Source organism: Vicugna pacos, chromosome 8 (genome assembly GCF_048564905.1).
Source record: "Vicugna pacos chromosome 8, VicPac4, whole genome shotgun sequence".
Classification (NCBI taxonomy): Eukaryota; Metazoa; Chordata; class Mammalia; order Artiodactyla; family Camelidae; genus Vicugna; species Vicugna pacos.
Window position 1 is genome coordinate 51,369,521 of NC_132994.1, and position 16,704 is coordinate 51,386,224.

Genomic DNA, 16,704 nt, shown 5'->3' on the forward strand with positions numbered 1-16,704 from the left:
GGCTGTTGGCTGCTCTACTGGGGAGGGTGTAACTTTAAGTGAGTCATTCCCTGATATGGATAGCAACGCCCAGCAAGAGACACAGATGTGAACATATTACCTAATATTTTCAGTGGCTGAGGTTTAGCTGTATTGGCCCTGAAGAGGGAAGGTATGCAGGCAGAGCACCAAAATATACACTAAAATAATCATTTACTGTGTCTGTAGTAAAATATTTCATGCGAATAAAATTACATACAAGGCATGAGAAAAATAAAGCCAACATCATTGTACTGACCACCCTAATCTGTAATCCCCTTCTCCCTCATGCTAACCAAAGACATGGTTATCTTAATATTTTGTTTACCATTCTATTGCTTTTCATCACACCTTACTTTCAGTTTATTGATGTATGTATCCCTAAACAGTACATTGTTGAATTTTTGTTTGTTCTTGAACTTTAGATACACAACATACTACATATAGTCTGCTGCAAACTTGCTCTTTTCGATCAACATTATGTTCTTCAGATACATTCATATTAATATAGGTGGCTTCAGTTCATCAATTTTCATAACTATATACTATTCATATATCATATGACATATTATAATGTATTTATTTGTTCTCCTTTTGATAAACAGTTGGAGCTATTCCCAATTTTTTGTTCCTGTGGTATTCTATGCTGCTATGAATATTTTATGTTTCTCTCCTGGAACACTTCCTGAAAAAGTAACCTGAAGGTTAAATCTACATAGAAATGGAAATGAGTAGAGCATGTATGAATCTCCAACTTTACTACATAATGTTGTCTTTCCCCAAAGTGATTTTGTAAATTTACATTGAGCAAGTACGAGGGTTCCGGTTTTAATACACTGGAATTGCAACTTTAAATACTGTCAAACTAGTGGATACAAAATAATTCTGGTTTACATTCGCATGACCTTGGTTCAAATGAAACTGAGCATCCTTTCATGTTTATTATCTTTTGGGGCTTTTCTTTCTGTGAAATATTTTTATCTTTTGCTCTTTTTTATTGTATGTTTGTCTTACATTCCTGATTTGTAGAATTTCTTTTATATGCTGGATACTAATGTTTTGTTTATGTATGTCAAATATGTTTTTTCAGTTTAAAACTCATCTTTTCATTTGCTTAACAGTATTTTTTTTAGTAACCAAAAGTGTTAAGGGAGTCAAATTCATCAATCTTCTAATTTATAGTTTGTGCTTTTTATGTTTTAAGAAGTTCTTACCTACCCCAAAGTCATAAAGTTATATTTATATATTTTTCTCCTAACGTTTTTAAGATTTGGTTCTTCACACCTTAATATTTAATCTACCTGAAACTGGAATTTTTTATGTATTATGGGAGATAAAGATGTCATTTTATTTTTGTCATCTGGATACATAATTGTGCCAGTATTCTTTAGTGAAAAGCCCATCCTTTCCCAGTTAGCTGAATACCATGTCTATTCTAAACCAAGTTTGCCTACAGGGGGTTTGTAAGGTCTGTTTCTGGGTTCCCTGTTCTGTTCCACTGTTCTAACTTTGGACCCCAACCACACTATTAATCACCACAGCTTTAAAATACACCTTCATATCTAGTAGCTTATTTCCCATCTGGTTCTTTTTAGTAGTGTCTTGCTTAGACCCTTTGATTTTTTTATGTAGATTTTATAATCAACTTGCTCTGTGTAAAAGCTAAAACTGTAAAATTTTTAGAAAAATTTTGAAAAAAAGAGAAAACCTTTGGCTAGGTGAAAATTTCTTAGTAAGGACACCAAAACCCCAAACCAAAAAATCTCTCTGATTTTTTTTTTTACTGGAATTATATCAAATTTATAAATCAATTTAGAAAGAAGGATTATCTTTCTTTTACTGAGCTTTTCTATCCATAAACACAGTATCTCTTAATTTGTTTAGGTGTTCTTTAATGTCTTGCAATAAAGATTAATAATTTTCTCCATAGAGATCAAACACATCTAATGCTAGGTTTTATTTCTATAGAATTTATAGTCTTAAATTGCATTTTCTTCAGGTAGTTTATTGTATACTAAAAATACAATTAATTTTAGATATTATCAATTTGGGGAAGGCTTTTGATGTGGAAAACCATGATATCTGTGAATAATATGTTTTACTTCTGAGCTTCTCACTTTCTGATCTTTATATCTTATTTTTTCTTTCCTATTACAGTATTGAACAGAAATAGCGATAAAAAATATCCTTGTCTCCTTCCTAATTTTAAAGAAACACTTCTAGTACTTCACTTAGTTTGATATTGGTTATAGATTTTTCACAGCTAATATTTATCTGGTTAAGACAATTCTCTCAAATTCCTGGTTTGCTAAATGTCCTTTACCCCCTCTCATGACTGGCAAATTTTATAAATGCTTTTCCTGCCCCTATTGAGGTAACCGTACATCTTTTTCTTTCAATTTCTTAATGTATAATAGTATTAAAACATTTTCTAATGTAAACCAATTTTACACTCCTTAGCTAAGCCCAAATTGGTCCTAACATTACATTTTTATGTAATGCTGGACTTGGTTTGTCAATACTTCGTTAAAGTTACTTCCATCTGCTGCACGTTGTGGACCTTTCTCATCCTGTCCCTATCAAGTTTGAGTATTAAGATTATGATAACTTCATAAAATGAGTAGGTAGGAGGTGTTTCCCTTTTTCTGCGTTCCATGGAAGAGACTGAGGAAGGCATGAGTGATTTATTTCTTGAATGTTTGGCAGAACTCCCCAGTAAATCTGTTGGGACCAGATTTCTCTTTGGATCAGAAGCCCTAAGGTCATGGAATTCATTCTTCCTTTTGAAGTCTTGATTCATCTAAGTCCAGACTCATGTGCATGGTCATTAGTGACCACCAGTCTTTTATTAGTATTTGGTGAGGAAAAACTAAAAGACTAAGGAGAGCTTTTCACGAAAGAGTCAATAAATCACACTGCAAATATTACCACAGCATCATTAGTTAATCTGATAAAATGCTAAAACAGCTCTGATTTCGCTTTTATGATGTTTCATGTTCAAGACATTCAGAAATTATGCTTCCAAATGGGAATGCTTTTTACTTTTTTCTTCTAAAATCAAAGTTGATTCCTCCCTCTCCACAAATAAATTTTAATAATAATAAAATTCTTCTTACCCAAGTCATCCGGGCTCTATCTTTTGTGTTGTAGCGACACTCAGTAATTAGATTATCTCCCTGAAACATAAAAGTATAAGCTTTCAGATTGGAGTTTCATGCTGTTTTATTTATCTAATACATTTGTAGGCCAACAATTTAATTTGCTACATGAATGGACGCATTAAGTGATTTGATTTACAAGAAGACCTTTCGTCTATTACATTCCAGGATTGCTAGTACAATAAGCAAGTAAACACAAAAATAAGGCTCTCTTTGCTCCAGCCAGTCTCCACCACGTTCTAGCTGCATGGCCTTAGGTAAGGAAATGAATCATCTGGGCACAATGTATTCATCTAAAAAATAATGAGAAAAATAGCACTTATCTTGCACAGCTGTTGTGAGGAGATGAAATGACATTACACACAATTAGTTCTTAGTGCAGATTAAACACTTCATAAATGTTAGCCACAGAGGCTAGTTACTGTGATTATCTCCTCATTTACGTTATTTCTTCAAAGGTCTTTAGTCAGGTCTTTATTTCTTTAAAACAGAATTGTGAAGCAAATTACTAGTAATTTTTTCCTCTGTACTTTCCAACCTCTTAACACATCAGCACCTAAAGGAAATAATTTTTTATGGCTCTCCAGTCAGGTAAATAGCAACTCATGGACCAGAATGAGCACTGGGTAATGGTCACCAGATTTGTCCTCCCTGCCTGGCTATTCAGAGAGCTCAGGGATCCATACTTCAACATATTTATGCCCTGCTCACGGCACACCAGTTGAGGGGCTCTGAGATAACCCAGTATAACTGGCTGGAGAGCCCAAAGACAACACCATAAAATACAGTGTCGCCCTTAAGAATCTTGAGATCACTGTTTCTCAAACTTCATCTTTCTATTCTCAGGATGAATGAGGGAATTTCTGCATGAAGAGAAGATATTGCTGTTATTCTCATTTCATAAATATTGAAGTATCTGATTTTTAAGAAGAGAATAAGAGTAGGAAGTCATATAATTATTGAGCCTGATGATCATGGAATAAAAAATTGGACAAGATGAAGCATCAAAAAAATTTCAGTCCTTCATTATTATAAGGCATAAGATTCTCTTCTGTGTCCTTCTACCATAACGCCAAGTACTGCTGCAAGCTAGATCACACACGATAGTGTAATTAACTATGTCCAAATACCATCATCAAATGAAAGAATTACCTTATATTTATTTTTACTGAAATGAAACCTCCAAAAACTATCCTATGATGAAAGCAAACTTCTGATCTTACCAGAACTGCAACCCAAAGCATTGTTAACTGGGGAATTAAGTGGAAAAAAAAAAAAAAAGAATGATGTTGAGTGCTCAAAACTCAAGTTTTCATTTTCTCTTTAAGTCAACAACTTGAGTTGCCCCTGGGAATAGTAAAAAAAAAAGAAAAAAACGAGTTTCAGTTTTGGAAAACAGATCAAACACATTCCATCTGGGTTGTGCAACAGCCATGGTGGGTGGCTCTGAGGATAAGGATACAAGAAGCGATTCATTTCACCAGGAGAAACCTGGCTCATTCTCAGCAGATAGATGTCTCACGACTTTGGTGACCGTCAGTGAAAAACAACAAAACATTCATACTGGTAAGATTGTTTGCTCTTCCTTTAGATACTGAAACTCCTGGAAATTGAAGTCAAAATTGTCATCATAGGCAAGTAGTCTCATTTCCTCCCCTTTGCGAAAATGACGCAGCCTGATGCCTCTGCCCGCCAGGTGAGCGTGGAGCAGGACAGCAAACACGTGGATGCCACTTGGCTTTTCAGCTTCCAGAGCCTACGGGGGACACACGGGAAGACCTGATCAGCCCACACAAGTGCATGTTCAGACAGTTCACCTTACAACAGACTTGGAGGAGCAACTGAGAAGAAAAGCCAATGCAATTTAAGTGAATGCATGAGCCGCCAGACATTTTGAATTTGGATTTTTCCTGACTTATTCCTAGCAGTGTTATCTTTGTGAAGCAATATTTGCCAGGAAAAAACAAAGGGAATTCATGCTTGCTGAGGACCAACTGGACCACTCTTAAATATTATCTTTCTTTTCCCTTCTTTTAGGAGGGAAGGACGCAGTCAAAGCTCCAGGCAAGAAGATTCCGGTATGTTCATAGCTTGCAAACTGAAACTCTTACAAGGACAATTCATTCCTACTTTTCAAGATACGAAAACTGAAATGGGAAAGTCAAATTAATGAATTGCTCATGATTCCACGTCTAGTAAATGATATGGCAATTTAACTCATGGTCTAAATAACTCAGAAGAGAATAATCTTTCTACTCCACCAGTCTTCCATACTATATACAACCCAATATTCTATTAATTCATGAAGAATATGATCCATGTTGAAATACTTTCATTCAAGAAAAAGGAACTATAAATGGAAGAAGCCATTATTAAAGACTTACATATGGTTTTCTCTTATTCAATATGTATTTTTATATTAGATATTCTTGCTTGTTGGTTAAAGAAGGGAAATAATCTATAAAAGCAGAGGAAAGGAGAAGAAAAATGAAAAGAAATCATGGAAAAAACAAATATGAATAAAAGATAAAGTTAAGAGAGGAAAAGGGACTATACAAACAAAGGCAGAAGTTGTAAAGATGATAAGATGAAGTGTCCAATATGAAACAAACAAAGGAGACAGAATGTAGGAAAGAAAACACCCTGAAAGTTCTTCTTGTTTTCAGATTGCACTCCTGTGACCTTCAAGATTTAAGAAAGCAACAAAGGTCTGGCTAAAATTGTAAATAATTGTTTTACACTATGACAACAACAAAAATTAATGGTAAACAAACATGGAATTTTCCAAACATCGTTTTCTGAGAACATAGATTAATCTGGAAACTTCGAAGCAGCATACCTCTTCCAGGCATTCCAGCGTGCAGTGACCCTCAGACCGGAACTCAGGCAGGCCTGGAGGGATGGTATGGAAGAGGCTCACCCAGAGGCCAGCCTCAATCACCCCAGCATCGTATTTCCTTATATCTGTCGTGTGAAATAACCTCAGTCCAGAATTATCTATTAAGCCTGGAACAAGACCATTTAAACAAGAACAATTAAAAGTGAGTCTGAGTTCCTAAAAAAGAAAACTTTTTTTCCATATTCAGTTGAAATGGGTTCATTAATTTTCCTTAAAAATCTCACAAGAGAAAGGAATACAAGCAAAGGTTAATGGAAGGCAATGCTCAGCTTCACAACGAGGAATTGAAAGATGAGGCACCGTACGGTCTGCAGCCCTTTCTGACTAACATGGCACACCATGGGAGAAATGTTTGTGTGGCCTAGCTGACATATTCCATAATTATTTAACAGAATGGAAATTCTAAAGTCATTCATTGGAATACAGAGGACTTCAACAAAAGTTTATTTTATATTGTTTTGTGATAAAGTCTAGTAACATTTATGTAAAGGTGAAAAGCCCTTGGTCTAAAAACCATCTGCTGATGGAGAAAAGTACTAATGATTAACTTTCTTTATAGTTTATCACCATTCTTTTAATAACTCAACAGTCATTTAATCAACAGACAATTACTAAGAGTCTATTATGTGAACAGCATTGCAGTAGGCACTGTGGGAATGAACAATGAATAAGACACATTTCTTGTTGTGACACAGTTATCATAAGGAAGGAGGGTATGGGCCTCAAACACTTCATAAATCCAGACTATCCACTTTGAGTTAATTGGCTTCTTTCTGCAGTGGTGACTTACCCATATGTGACCACCGAATTGGCCCTTTGGATCAATTAGCATATATGTTGTAATTCTGTATTGTTGTGATTATTTTATTGTTTCTCTTTCCCACTATACTACAGTGTCCACGAGGGTGGGGACAGTATCTGCTTTTCACTCACATTATATTGCTAAGCACAGATCCAGCACATCATTGGTGCTCAGTATTTGTTGAATAATTACACAAATTTGTGTAAAATAATAACTTGAGTTGCTTCTGTTGATAATTGCATATTGTATCTTTGAATTTTTTGGCTTTGGAATATTACCTAAGTAAATTCAGGAACCAAATGTAAATACCCCTCTTCAATTCAGTATCATATTACACAGTGTCATCGCATAAGTGTTTTTGAATATATTTATGGTTTACGTATCACATGACAAAGGCTTAATATTTGCTGTGTGATGAATGGTAGTTTTTCATATATGAATTTAGAAAGATGTTTCATAAGCACAGTGTATTAGGAATTAATTTACATCATAAAGGGAAAAGTCTATTATTCTACCTCCTAGTAAGCAGTATGCAAATGACTTTTGAAAATTAGTGACCACATGTGCCCATCTGCCTGGCTTAGCATTGGTTAGTGACTGCTGTCCCAGTGTAATTATTAACAGTGCCCTCTTCACTCTAAAAAGAAGCCTAATTTGGATGACAAATGTATAGGTAAACTCTAACATTGTATGCTATTTTATTTTAAGTCTAACTCTGTTAAAATCAAGGAAAGAGTTACAAAACTTTTAAGAAATCATAGGCAGAATATATGGAGAACACACTCACCTTCCTTATATGTCGGATTGTCATAATGGACTTCCAGAAGCACATAATGAGGATCTAACGGAGTGCCGAGGGATAATCCAACATGAGGTGGATAGGAAAAACCCTAAACAAGCAAAATTCCATGACACAGTGTCCCATGCAAGTCCCTGAGAGCTGTATTCCACTCAAAAGCTAACCATTCTTAATGATATTTCAACATTCTGCAACTCCATTAATCTATAGATGATCAAATAAGATGGCTTAAGGAAAGAATTATTTCCTAGGGAAAGAAAAATAAGTCATCCTTATCTCAAAAATAATGTATAGAGCTTTACTTATAAGTATCAGAATCGTAGGGTGAAAATGCTCAATTAACTTTGTTACATCTCTGTAGTCACTGGCCCCACCTCTCCACCAATGGCCCAGGCAAAAATGACGGTCTCGCAGGTAAGGAAGGCGTCGGGCATGTTAGGGTGGTAGCACTCGTGGCCGAAGTCCAGAACGCTGTCGCTGAAGTTGCTGCTGCACTGATAGAGCAGGATGTGATGGACCAGACTCTCGTGGCCTCTCTGGATCACAGGCTCAACCTAGACCGGCATAGGGAGAATGTGGTCAACGGAATCACCCTACAGCATGGAACTAGCATATGTGGTTATCACTTTCTCAAAGGAATAATCTTCTCAATTATGTAAAGGTTATGCATTTTAAGCATAATTTGTTCTGGAGATGATGACAATGATGCTGATGGTGCCGAGGACAATGGCAACAGCAAAGATGAGATTACCATTTGCTCCCCCGAGAATCACAGGACTTTACTAATCTGCTGTTTACTTCTTAAACTCACTGTTGTTTCCCTTCCTGTTCTGCATAGCCACTGTTTCAAAACTTGCTTGCTCTCTTCCAAGCTTTACTTTGCCCTGGGGCTTACTCGCTTTCCTTCTTTCACGTAGGAAAAAAAAAAAATCACACAGGCTAAATGCATTCAGTCTCACTCTCTTCCACCTCAAAATGTTATCTTTACCCATCCCTACTGGAGGTGATAGATGATGCATCATTCATCTATATCTACTTACCTACCTATCATCTATCCATATGGTGCTGAGCATAGTATTAGGCACAAAGAAGGGCTCAATAAAGTATATTTTTATTTTGGTGATTAAAATTAAATTATCATAAAAATTTTACCATTAGAATTTGGGAGAGGAAAAATACTGTAGTGATGTGCTCCTGTGCCACTGTTCAAATGAGAAGGAAACCTAGAAACCAGTGAAAATAGAATGAGTGGTGAAGTTGGTCCTAATATTGAAAGTGTGATCCAGGTGATTATGTGATTATGTTCCTTCCACTGTTCCTTCTGTAAGTTCCCTTCCGAACACTTGCTCACTTTGGTCCAGGAACTCAGAATGAGCTAAGCACATCCTAACATCCCAAAGAGCCTTATAATTCGTTCAGATAGGCTACAGGTGTTGCCACTGGTTACAAGGTTCGAACCTTCTGTTCCTCTGACAACGAAGCTCTGGTGTGTCCCTAAATTTCCAAGAGTTTAGCTGTCTTAGTGGGAGGTCATCCACTCTTTGGCTTTTAGCCCTCAGATGCAAACAATGCATTTTAAAAGACCTTGCTTTAAACAGGCATGGAAAAGATAAAGTGTTTTCAGCTATTTTCTCCTAAGTCTTTCCATTTTGATTTTCTATATAGTTTGCCTTTTTTTTCAAAATAGGAAAATCTAAGCAGCCACCGAGGGAAGAGGTAGCTAGTGGGTAGAGGTCTGAATGGGCAGCCAGGGGTTGGAGTTTTTAAATCCAGCTTTCTCTTGTGTTGCATAGTGAGTCATGCCACACCTAACCCACGTGTGCATTTTTAACATCACATTCACAGAAGACAACATCGCACATGGCTCTGTTTGCACTTGTCTCGCCTCTGAAGAATTGTATGCCCTGAAGACACAAACTATTTTCTATTTTGCTTGAAAATGACAGTTATTGTTCAAGCTTGGCTGCATAATACATAACAACTACACAAAAGGGCAGTCTAAGATTTCTGTGAAATTTTAGTTTCCACATCTAGTTTGAGCTTTATTGCGAGACTTTACTAATTTGGGCACCAAAGTACGCCAAGGCGGGCAGGAGACTGCTCTATGCCCACAGTGAACCATTCAGACACATGTGAGATTTTTGCTAATTGCCTTCTAAGTTCAGGGAGAACATACAGGCTGTACTGAGCTCTTCAAGGTAGATCCTGGACAGGAGGCGTCACGCAGCTACAGAAACTAGAGCTCTTCATCCAGGCACAGCAAGAGGGCGTTAAGAGAGGGTGGATGTGGAGTTAAGTGATGCTGGGTAGTGTCTCTCTTAAAGGAGCTTCAAATAAACGTCTTAAAAAAAAAAACTTTAAGAACAAGTGCTTTTTTCTCCTACTTTTTTAGCATTTTTCAAGTATAGTTGATTTACAATGCTGTGTTAGTTTCCAGTATACAGCACAGTGATTCAGTTATACATATATATATATTCTTTTTCATACTCCTTTGCATTTTAGGTTACTACAAGCCATTGAATATAGTTCCCTGTGCTATACAGTAGGACCTTGTTGTTCACCTGTTCTGTACATGGGTTTGTATCTGCCAATTCCAAACTCCCAATTTATTCCTCCCTCCCTTCCACTCCCCCGTAACCAGAAGTTTGTTTTCCAAGTCTGTGAGTCTCCTTCTGTCCTGCAGATAAGTTCGTGTCATTTTTTAAGATTCCACATCTGAGTGATATCACATGACATTTGTCCTTCCCTGTAGGACAAATTTTTTACGTCTAAAGGAAGTGCTAAAATCAATGCCAAGTCGCCAAGCTGACAACGCACTCTAGGTACAATAATAGTAACATCTTTCACTTAGCACCTACTATCTGCCAGCCACTCTTGAGTCATTAGACATCTTTCATTTAATATTTACAACAGTTCTGTAAGGGAAATGTTATTGTCTCCATTTTACAGATGAGACAACTGACACTCAGAGGATTAGACAGCGAGTCCTAAGTACCGTGGCTAGGAGGTGGTAGATGGAGATTTAAAACTAGGCTGGTCTGTCCGGCAAGGTCAGGACTCTTCTGACTGCAACACATTCTCGTAGGAAGATATGTTGGAGACGCACCAATGACCTTGGAAGTTGCTGCCAGTGTGCGGGAGGATGAAAGTTTTCACACAAGGCAAGTTGCCAATGGCTGTCAGCAATGAGGCTGATGACAGCACGGAGCCAATGCCAGGAGGCACTTTTGGAGCCACTACCAAGAATCTCCGTGAAGCACTGCCATCCAGGGAGCAGTGCCAGACAGGGAGTGGTACACCTGGGGAGTCTCCTGCCCTCCTGGCCACCCAGATCATGTGCCCTTGGCCACTGGGGAGAAGAGAGACCCGTGGCCTGTAACTATGCTCTCTCTTAAGGAAGGCAAATACCAAGGTCGCTCCTCAAAACTTAAATGAAGGCTTCAAGGAGAATTAAATTGTAACCCAATCTCCAGACTACAGATTGATAGTACAGCCTAGAAAATGAGGATTTCTGGACAAAAATCCACTCCTAAAATGACATGGAAACTTTCCACATTCAAACCTAGGTACTGACCATAGGAAAATATAAGAAGCTTTGGAAGAAGTGAATCCCTTAGAAAAGTAATTGTTTTTGCTATTGTGAGATGAAAGAGACAAAGTAAGAAAGAGAAGGGCCTGAGAATTTTATAAAGAGATTACAGTAAGAGGACGTAGCTGCGGGAGAAGAAATGGGTTATCAGACTCCTGAAAATAGGTGAATTTCTTGATACAGAATTTTATGATGACCAAGGAGGTTGATTGAGACACTAAGAATGTTCCTGTGGATGGGAATAACCAGTTTAGAGCAGGGCACAAGTTCCAGGGAATGGGAGCACCTTGATTAGAGCAGGACAGGGCCACTGGCTCCCAGTACCCAACATAGAGAAGAATTTCCCACAAAGCTTCCTGGCATGCTCGTGGAGCTGAGTGATGCCAGCGCCCTGCTACCTATCCCCAAATGACAGCCACACGTTCTCTTCTGCTACTATGACCAGCGCCACAAACACTGAAGCAGTCCCAGGGTGCATGGCTTCCCCTCTGTTGTGACATTTTTCTTCACCCCGAGTAAGGCTGAGGAAGAGTCTGGCAAGCACCATCTGAGGAAGGAGAGAGGCGCACAAGGGCTCCATGACCCACACTGCTTGGTGACTGAATGCAAGCATTAATCACTTGACTTTCTTGTGCACTTGGTAACGGTCCACAGGAAAGACCTTCCCTTTTGCATCGCTGCCTTCTTTGAAACAATGGTGGAGTTAATACATTTTTGTATTCAAATATTTCTGAGACAAGTAAGGCTGTAATGAATCTGAGCTATAAGGGGCAGCATTTAAAAAGGATTTCCTATCTTGATTACTACTTCAGAGATGTCACATTATTATCACAATCAAAACAAGAATGCCAAAAGTTGCCTCTATTCAGAAAAATATTAAAATAATAGGAATTGTCAAAGAGGGTCATGGCATTATAAAGTATACAGATATAGATAAGTTGATATTCCTGAGACTGCAATGAACATTTTATTAAATTTTGCTTTAGGTTGACTATCCGGTGGCAAAAGAAATAAATACAAAGAAATATTTTTTTTTTAAATGCCTGTCGTGGGGAAGTGCAGTGGTAGAGCGCATGCTTAGCATGCACAAGTCATGGGTTCGAACCCCAGTACCTCTAGTAAATAAATAAATAAATAATAATAAATAAACCTAATTACCGCCCCCCCCAGAAAAACAAAGCAAAACAAAAATGCCTATGAAAGTGGGTGGCAATGATACACACACCTGATGCCATATCAAACTGTGTTACTGATCACAGTGTTCATGTACAGAGGTTGGATTTATAGATCTAGGCAGATGACAGGTCTGTACGCCCACTTTCATACATAACAGAGGCCGGGCAAGGATGGTCTGGCAGCTGTGGGTTATCTGTTAGCCTGGTGCATAGTAAGGGAACAGCCCAGGAACCAAAACACAGATAAAAAGAGAGGGAGACTTCAACTTGAAGGATGGAGAAGAAAAAAGTCCCCCCACTTAGTTCAAGAAACTGGAACTTTAGGGGTACTCTCGAGAGGACTTAGCATTAAAAAAGAGAAGAAAAAAAAAAGAGCTTCTAAATAAGCATAGCCAAGACCAAGGTGGAAATGAACAGCGACCATAAAACTGAAACTGGACATTGAAAAGCCCCAAATATTTATACTGTTCCTTGTGACTCCATCTTCTCTTACCCTCTTTAACCAGGTCAAAGCACAGTCCCTGCCACACAGACTGCTAGTAACTACTTGCTGAGTGGAAACGAAGTGAATACTACCTTTTCCGTGAAGACAACATCGAGGAGGCTGAGTCATCAAACGCACTGCCTCCGAATTTCCTGATTGTCTCAACTCCAGTGACCCATACTGCACCACACTTCACCATCCCAATCCTCAATCACCCAGGACTGCTCTCCATTTGAAACTCTCTCGCCCTCTTTCCTGCTCTTTAAGTGCCTTCACATCTTTCCAGTCACTCAACCCATCATTTTTCCCCAGGAGGCCACTTGAACCACTTACTCACGAGCCCCTCACAATTGACTCGGATACTTAAAACTGGGTCAATCCCACATCCAGCTCCTTCTGATCCACCACACGGGATACCAAAGATACTTTCACAACGTTCATAAAAGATCTCAAAATTCATGATTTGCACTATTGCCTCCATGCATCAATCTTTCTTTATTTTGCTGTGTGTTCTGTTCCTTGGCTATGGATGGGCATCACATGTTCAGTGCCTGGCATAAGTTCCAGGGGACGGGAGCACTTTGTTCCCATTGAAAACCTTTAAAAATCTATGGATACCTCCTAAGCAGCACTCAGTCAGTGGCTCAATTACTTTAGTAACAATTATTTGGGTAAGAATTCCTATCTACTCTGTAGTTGCAAGAGGGCAGAGCTAGGGAAGAAATTTGATGCAAAGGACACAATATGATTAAAAAGTCTAAAATACCAGCAACCCATTCTATGTATTCAAAAATGTATAAAAATTATGTAAAGTAATAAAATGATCCAAAGAATCTCACTTGGTGTCATCTTAGTCTATTGGACAGAATAAGATGGGGGATAAGACACACACACACAATAAAACCTTCTAAGCATCTCAGAATTCCATAGAACTTTGAATCAAGCCCCTACATCTGAACAAGAAGTAACATCTTAGAGGAAATGTATGCTATCTTTCCGCCACTGAAGGTGGTGGGTCCTTGAGACACCTGTCCCTGCCTGAGGGTCTTCTTTTAGCGACACCTGTTGTGGAACAGATTCAGTTCCAGAAGGACTTCACCAGAAAGCCATTGAGTATTGGCAAACTTAAGAATGCACATGTTTTCACAACTTTTAAATACCAATCACCTCAACAATAGCACTGGCAGAAAGATAGATATATTGCTTAATTCCCCTATTGTGGGTTGAGCAGTGCTCCTCCAAAATGTCCTCCTGGAACCTCAGCATACAACTTTATTTGGAAATAGGGTTTTTGCAGATGTAATTAGTTAAGATGAGTTTACACTGGCTTAGGGTGGGTCCTAAATTCAATGACTCAATGACTAGTGTCTTTACAGAAGAGAGAGGAGGAGATTGTGGCGCACACACACACACACACACAAAGATGGTCATGCGAAGACAGGTAGAGATAGGAATCAAGTTGCCACACCAAGCAGTGCCAGAAACCATCAGAAGCAGAGCGTGCCAAGGAAGCATTCTCCCCTCGAGCCTTCTGAGAAAGCATGTCCCTGTCAACACCTTGATTTTGGACTTCTGGTTGCCAGAGCTCTGAGAGAACAAATTTCTGCTGTTTCAAGGTACCCAACCTGTGGTCATTTACTATGGCAGCTCTAGGAATCTAATACATCCTCTAATCTCAATTTTGTAATCAAAAACGAACAATTTGCAGATTTGTTTATACCCAGGTCATGGTTGTTTCAGTATTTGTGACATAAACTTGTCACGAATATACCTTGTTTCCTCTTATTTGAATATAGTCTGTAGATTAGTTAATAACATTGTATTAAGGTTAATTTCCTGGTTTTGACAATCCAACTAAGGAAATACAGGGTGTTAGCATTTAGGGAACTCTACTATTTTTACAACTCTTCCTGTAAGTCTGAAATTATTTCAAAATACAAAGTGCAAAAAAAAAAACCCTCATTATCTATACTAAATATATGTGTTATCTTGTTTCACTTTTAATTTGTAGAGGGTGAAAAAATGGTAGAAGAAATGCCCCTCTTGACTTGTCTGAGTATACTGCGCTCAGTCAGAAAAACAGGAAGTTATTACAGCTCTTAGGAGCAATTTTCCTATACTTACTCTTCCAAGTCTACCCATTTAAGATGTGGCTTGTTGAAACATGAGTGGAACACAGCTCTCCAAAACCAACTTGTAATTCAATAAATTGAAAATTAAAACAAAAGGAAAGAGGTGATGGGTGGAATCTGTAATGAGCTGGAAATTCTGTAAATCCCCATCACTTTTCTCCCTGCCCATTCTTGTTCCTGGCATCCTGCTTTACATACCTACCCGAGGCACAGGTTGCTGTCCATTAACAGCCGGCAAACCATCTCTGACAAAGGTTATCCAAAGGGCAGCAGGCTCAAAAAGCAATGCTGCCTAAGAGGACATTTCACCAGAAGCAATGTAGGTAGATGATTATGTGGTCACGTGACTGTGGTAGCACAGGGGTATCTGCTCTCCCTTCCCCTTTCTCCCTCTATCTTCACCCTAATGAGGAGAGCTCTTTTAGAATGACAATGCATCCCACTTTTAAAAGGCAACCAAATTAAGGAAAAGAATGCTAATCACTGTCCCACAGGTCAACTATGAGAAAGGTCAGGGTTCAAAGCAAAATCTGACTTGCTGATAGTGTCAAGGGGACACAGCTTGAATGGACTTGGCAGCTAAAGCTCAGGAAGTCATGGTCAATTGGATGAAAATAAATAAAAGAAATGAAGAAAAGGGAAAAACTGAGGGAGAAGAGACTTCTGGGAAATAATTCACCCTCTACTGCAATCCTGAATTCTCATAGGAACAATCGTCTTCATGCATGCCCAGGGACAGATACCCAATCCATCCATCTTTTCTTGGGGTTTTCAAACCATGAAAAAGAACCCATTGCCCTCTAGAAGGTGGAGACTGTAGAAGAAGCCAGCATGTAGTGAGATACAATAAAATCAGCACACAGAAAATTACCAAAGACAAGACCGTCCTGGCAGAGTTTCAATACCTAACTTAAGCTGTTCCTGAAACCAGCTGCATCTCTGCCATTCTGTGCCTTCTTTATTCAGATTTTCCTCTTATTTCATAAGTCAGTACATTCCTTTCTATTTCCTAAGCTAGTTCAGGTTGGGTTTCTGTTACTTGCAACCAACAGTCCTGATTAATAATCACATAAGTAACTATATATCATCAATTCATCAATATGTGTGTGCATTTATGTATGTGCTATCTGAAAATATCTCTTTTTTTCTCTTAGGTAACTGGCCACATGAAATTACTTTGCTTTTGTTTTACTCTTTCATTTTATTTATTATTCTTAATTGGATCTGGATAAGCTAATAAGAAAATTACTTCAATGAAATGCCCTTGAAAGGCAATATTGGGTAAAAAGTCATCCCCTCTAAGATACATAAATGTCTCTCTCCCTTGCTTACTGATTCCTGAAATTCCACACAGACATTTACTATTAAGGCTGTTTTACTTGGTGAATATGGAAGTGCCCTTGAGAGAGGTAAAATATGACCTCCAGTTACTTATTTATGAATGTGAATTAATTATGTACTTTTGCCAAACACTTCAAGAATATTAAAAAAAAAACCCAGAAAATTACCTTTAAGAAGGTTTATAACACAGCATGCTTATTGTACATATTGTTCTTTGAATTTTTAATAGATTATTCATGAACTCTAAGGTAGCTTCTGGTCCTATATTTATATGTTAATTTTTGGTTAACTGAGATATTTAATCAAC

The 16,704-nt window shown here is 38.1% G+C and overlaps 1 protein-coding gene across 2 annotated transcripts in view; it reads right to left on the bottom strand.

Annotated features, from left to right (window-relative positions):
• MOXD1 (monooxygenase DBH like 1) overlaps positions 1-16,704 on the bottom strand; it is an 84,366-nt gene that overhangs the window by 13,183 nt on the left and 54,479 nt on the right. For both annotated transcript variants that reach the window (XR_012075015.1, XM_015235760.3), the window contains exons 5-9: positions 8,051-8,230; positions 7,665-7,767; positions 6,016-6,182; positions 4,741-4,932; positions 3,135-3,194 (exon numbers count right to left, since the gene is read on the bottom strand). Coding sequence is in view for 1 of the 2 variants with exons in the window: in XM_015235760.3 (XP_015091246.2) it covers positions 3,135-3,194; positions 4,741-4,932; positions 6,016-6,182; positions 7,665-7,767; positions 8,051-8,230 (702 nt within the window). In the remaining variant the exon portion in view is untranslated. The remainder of the gene's footprint in view (positions 1-3,134; positions 3,195-4,740; positions 4,933-6,015; positions 6,183-7,664; positions 7,768-8,050; positions 8,231-16,704) is intronic.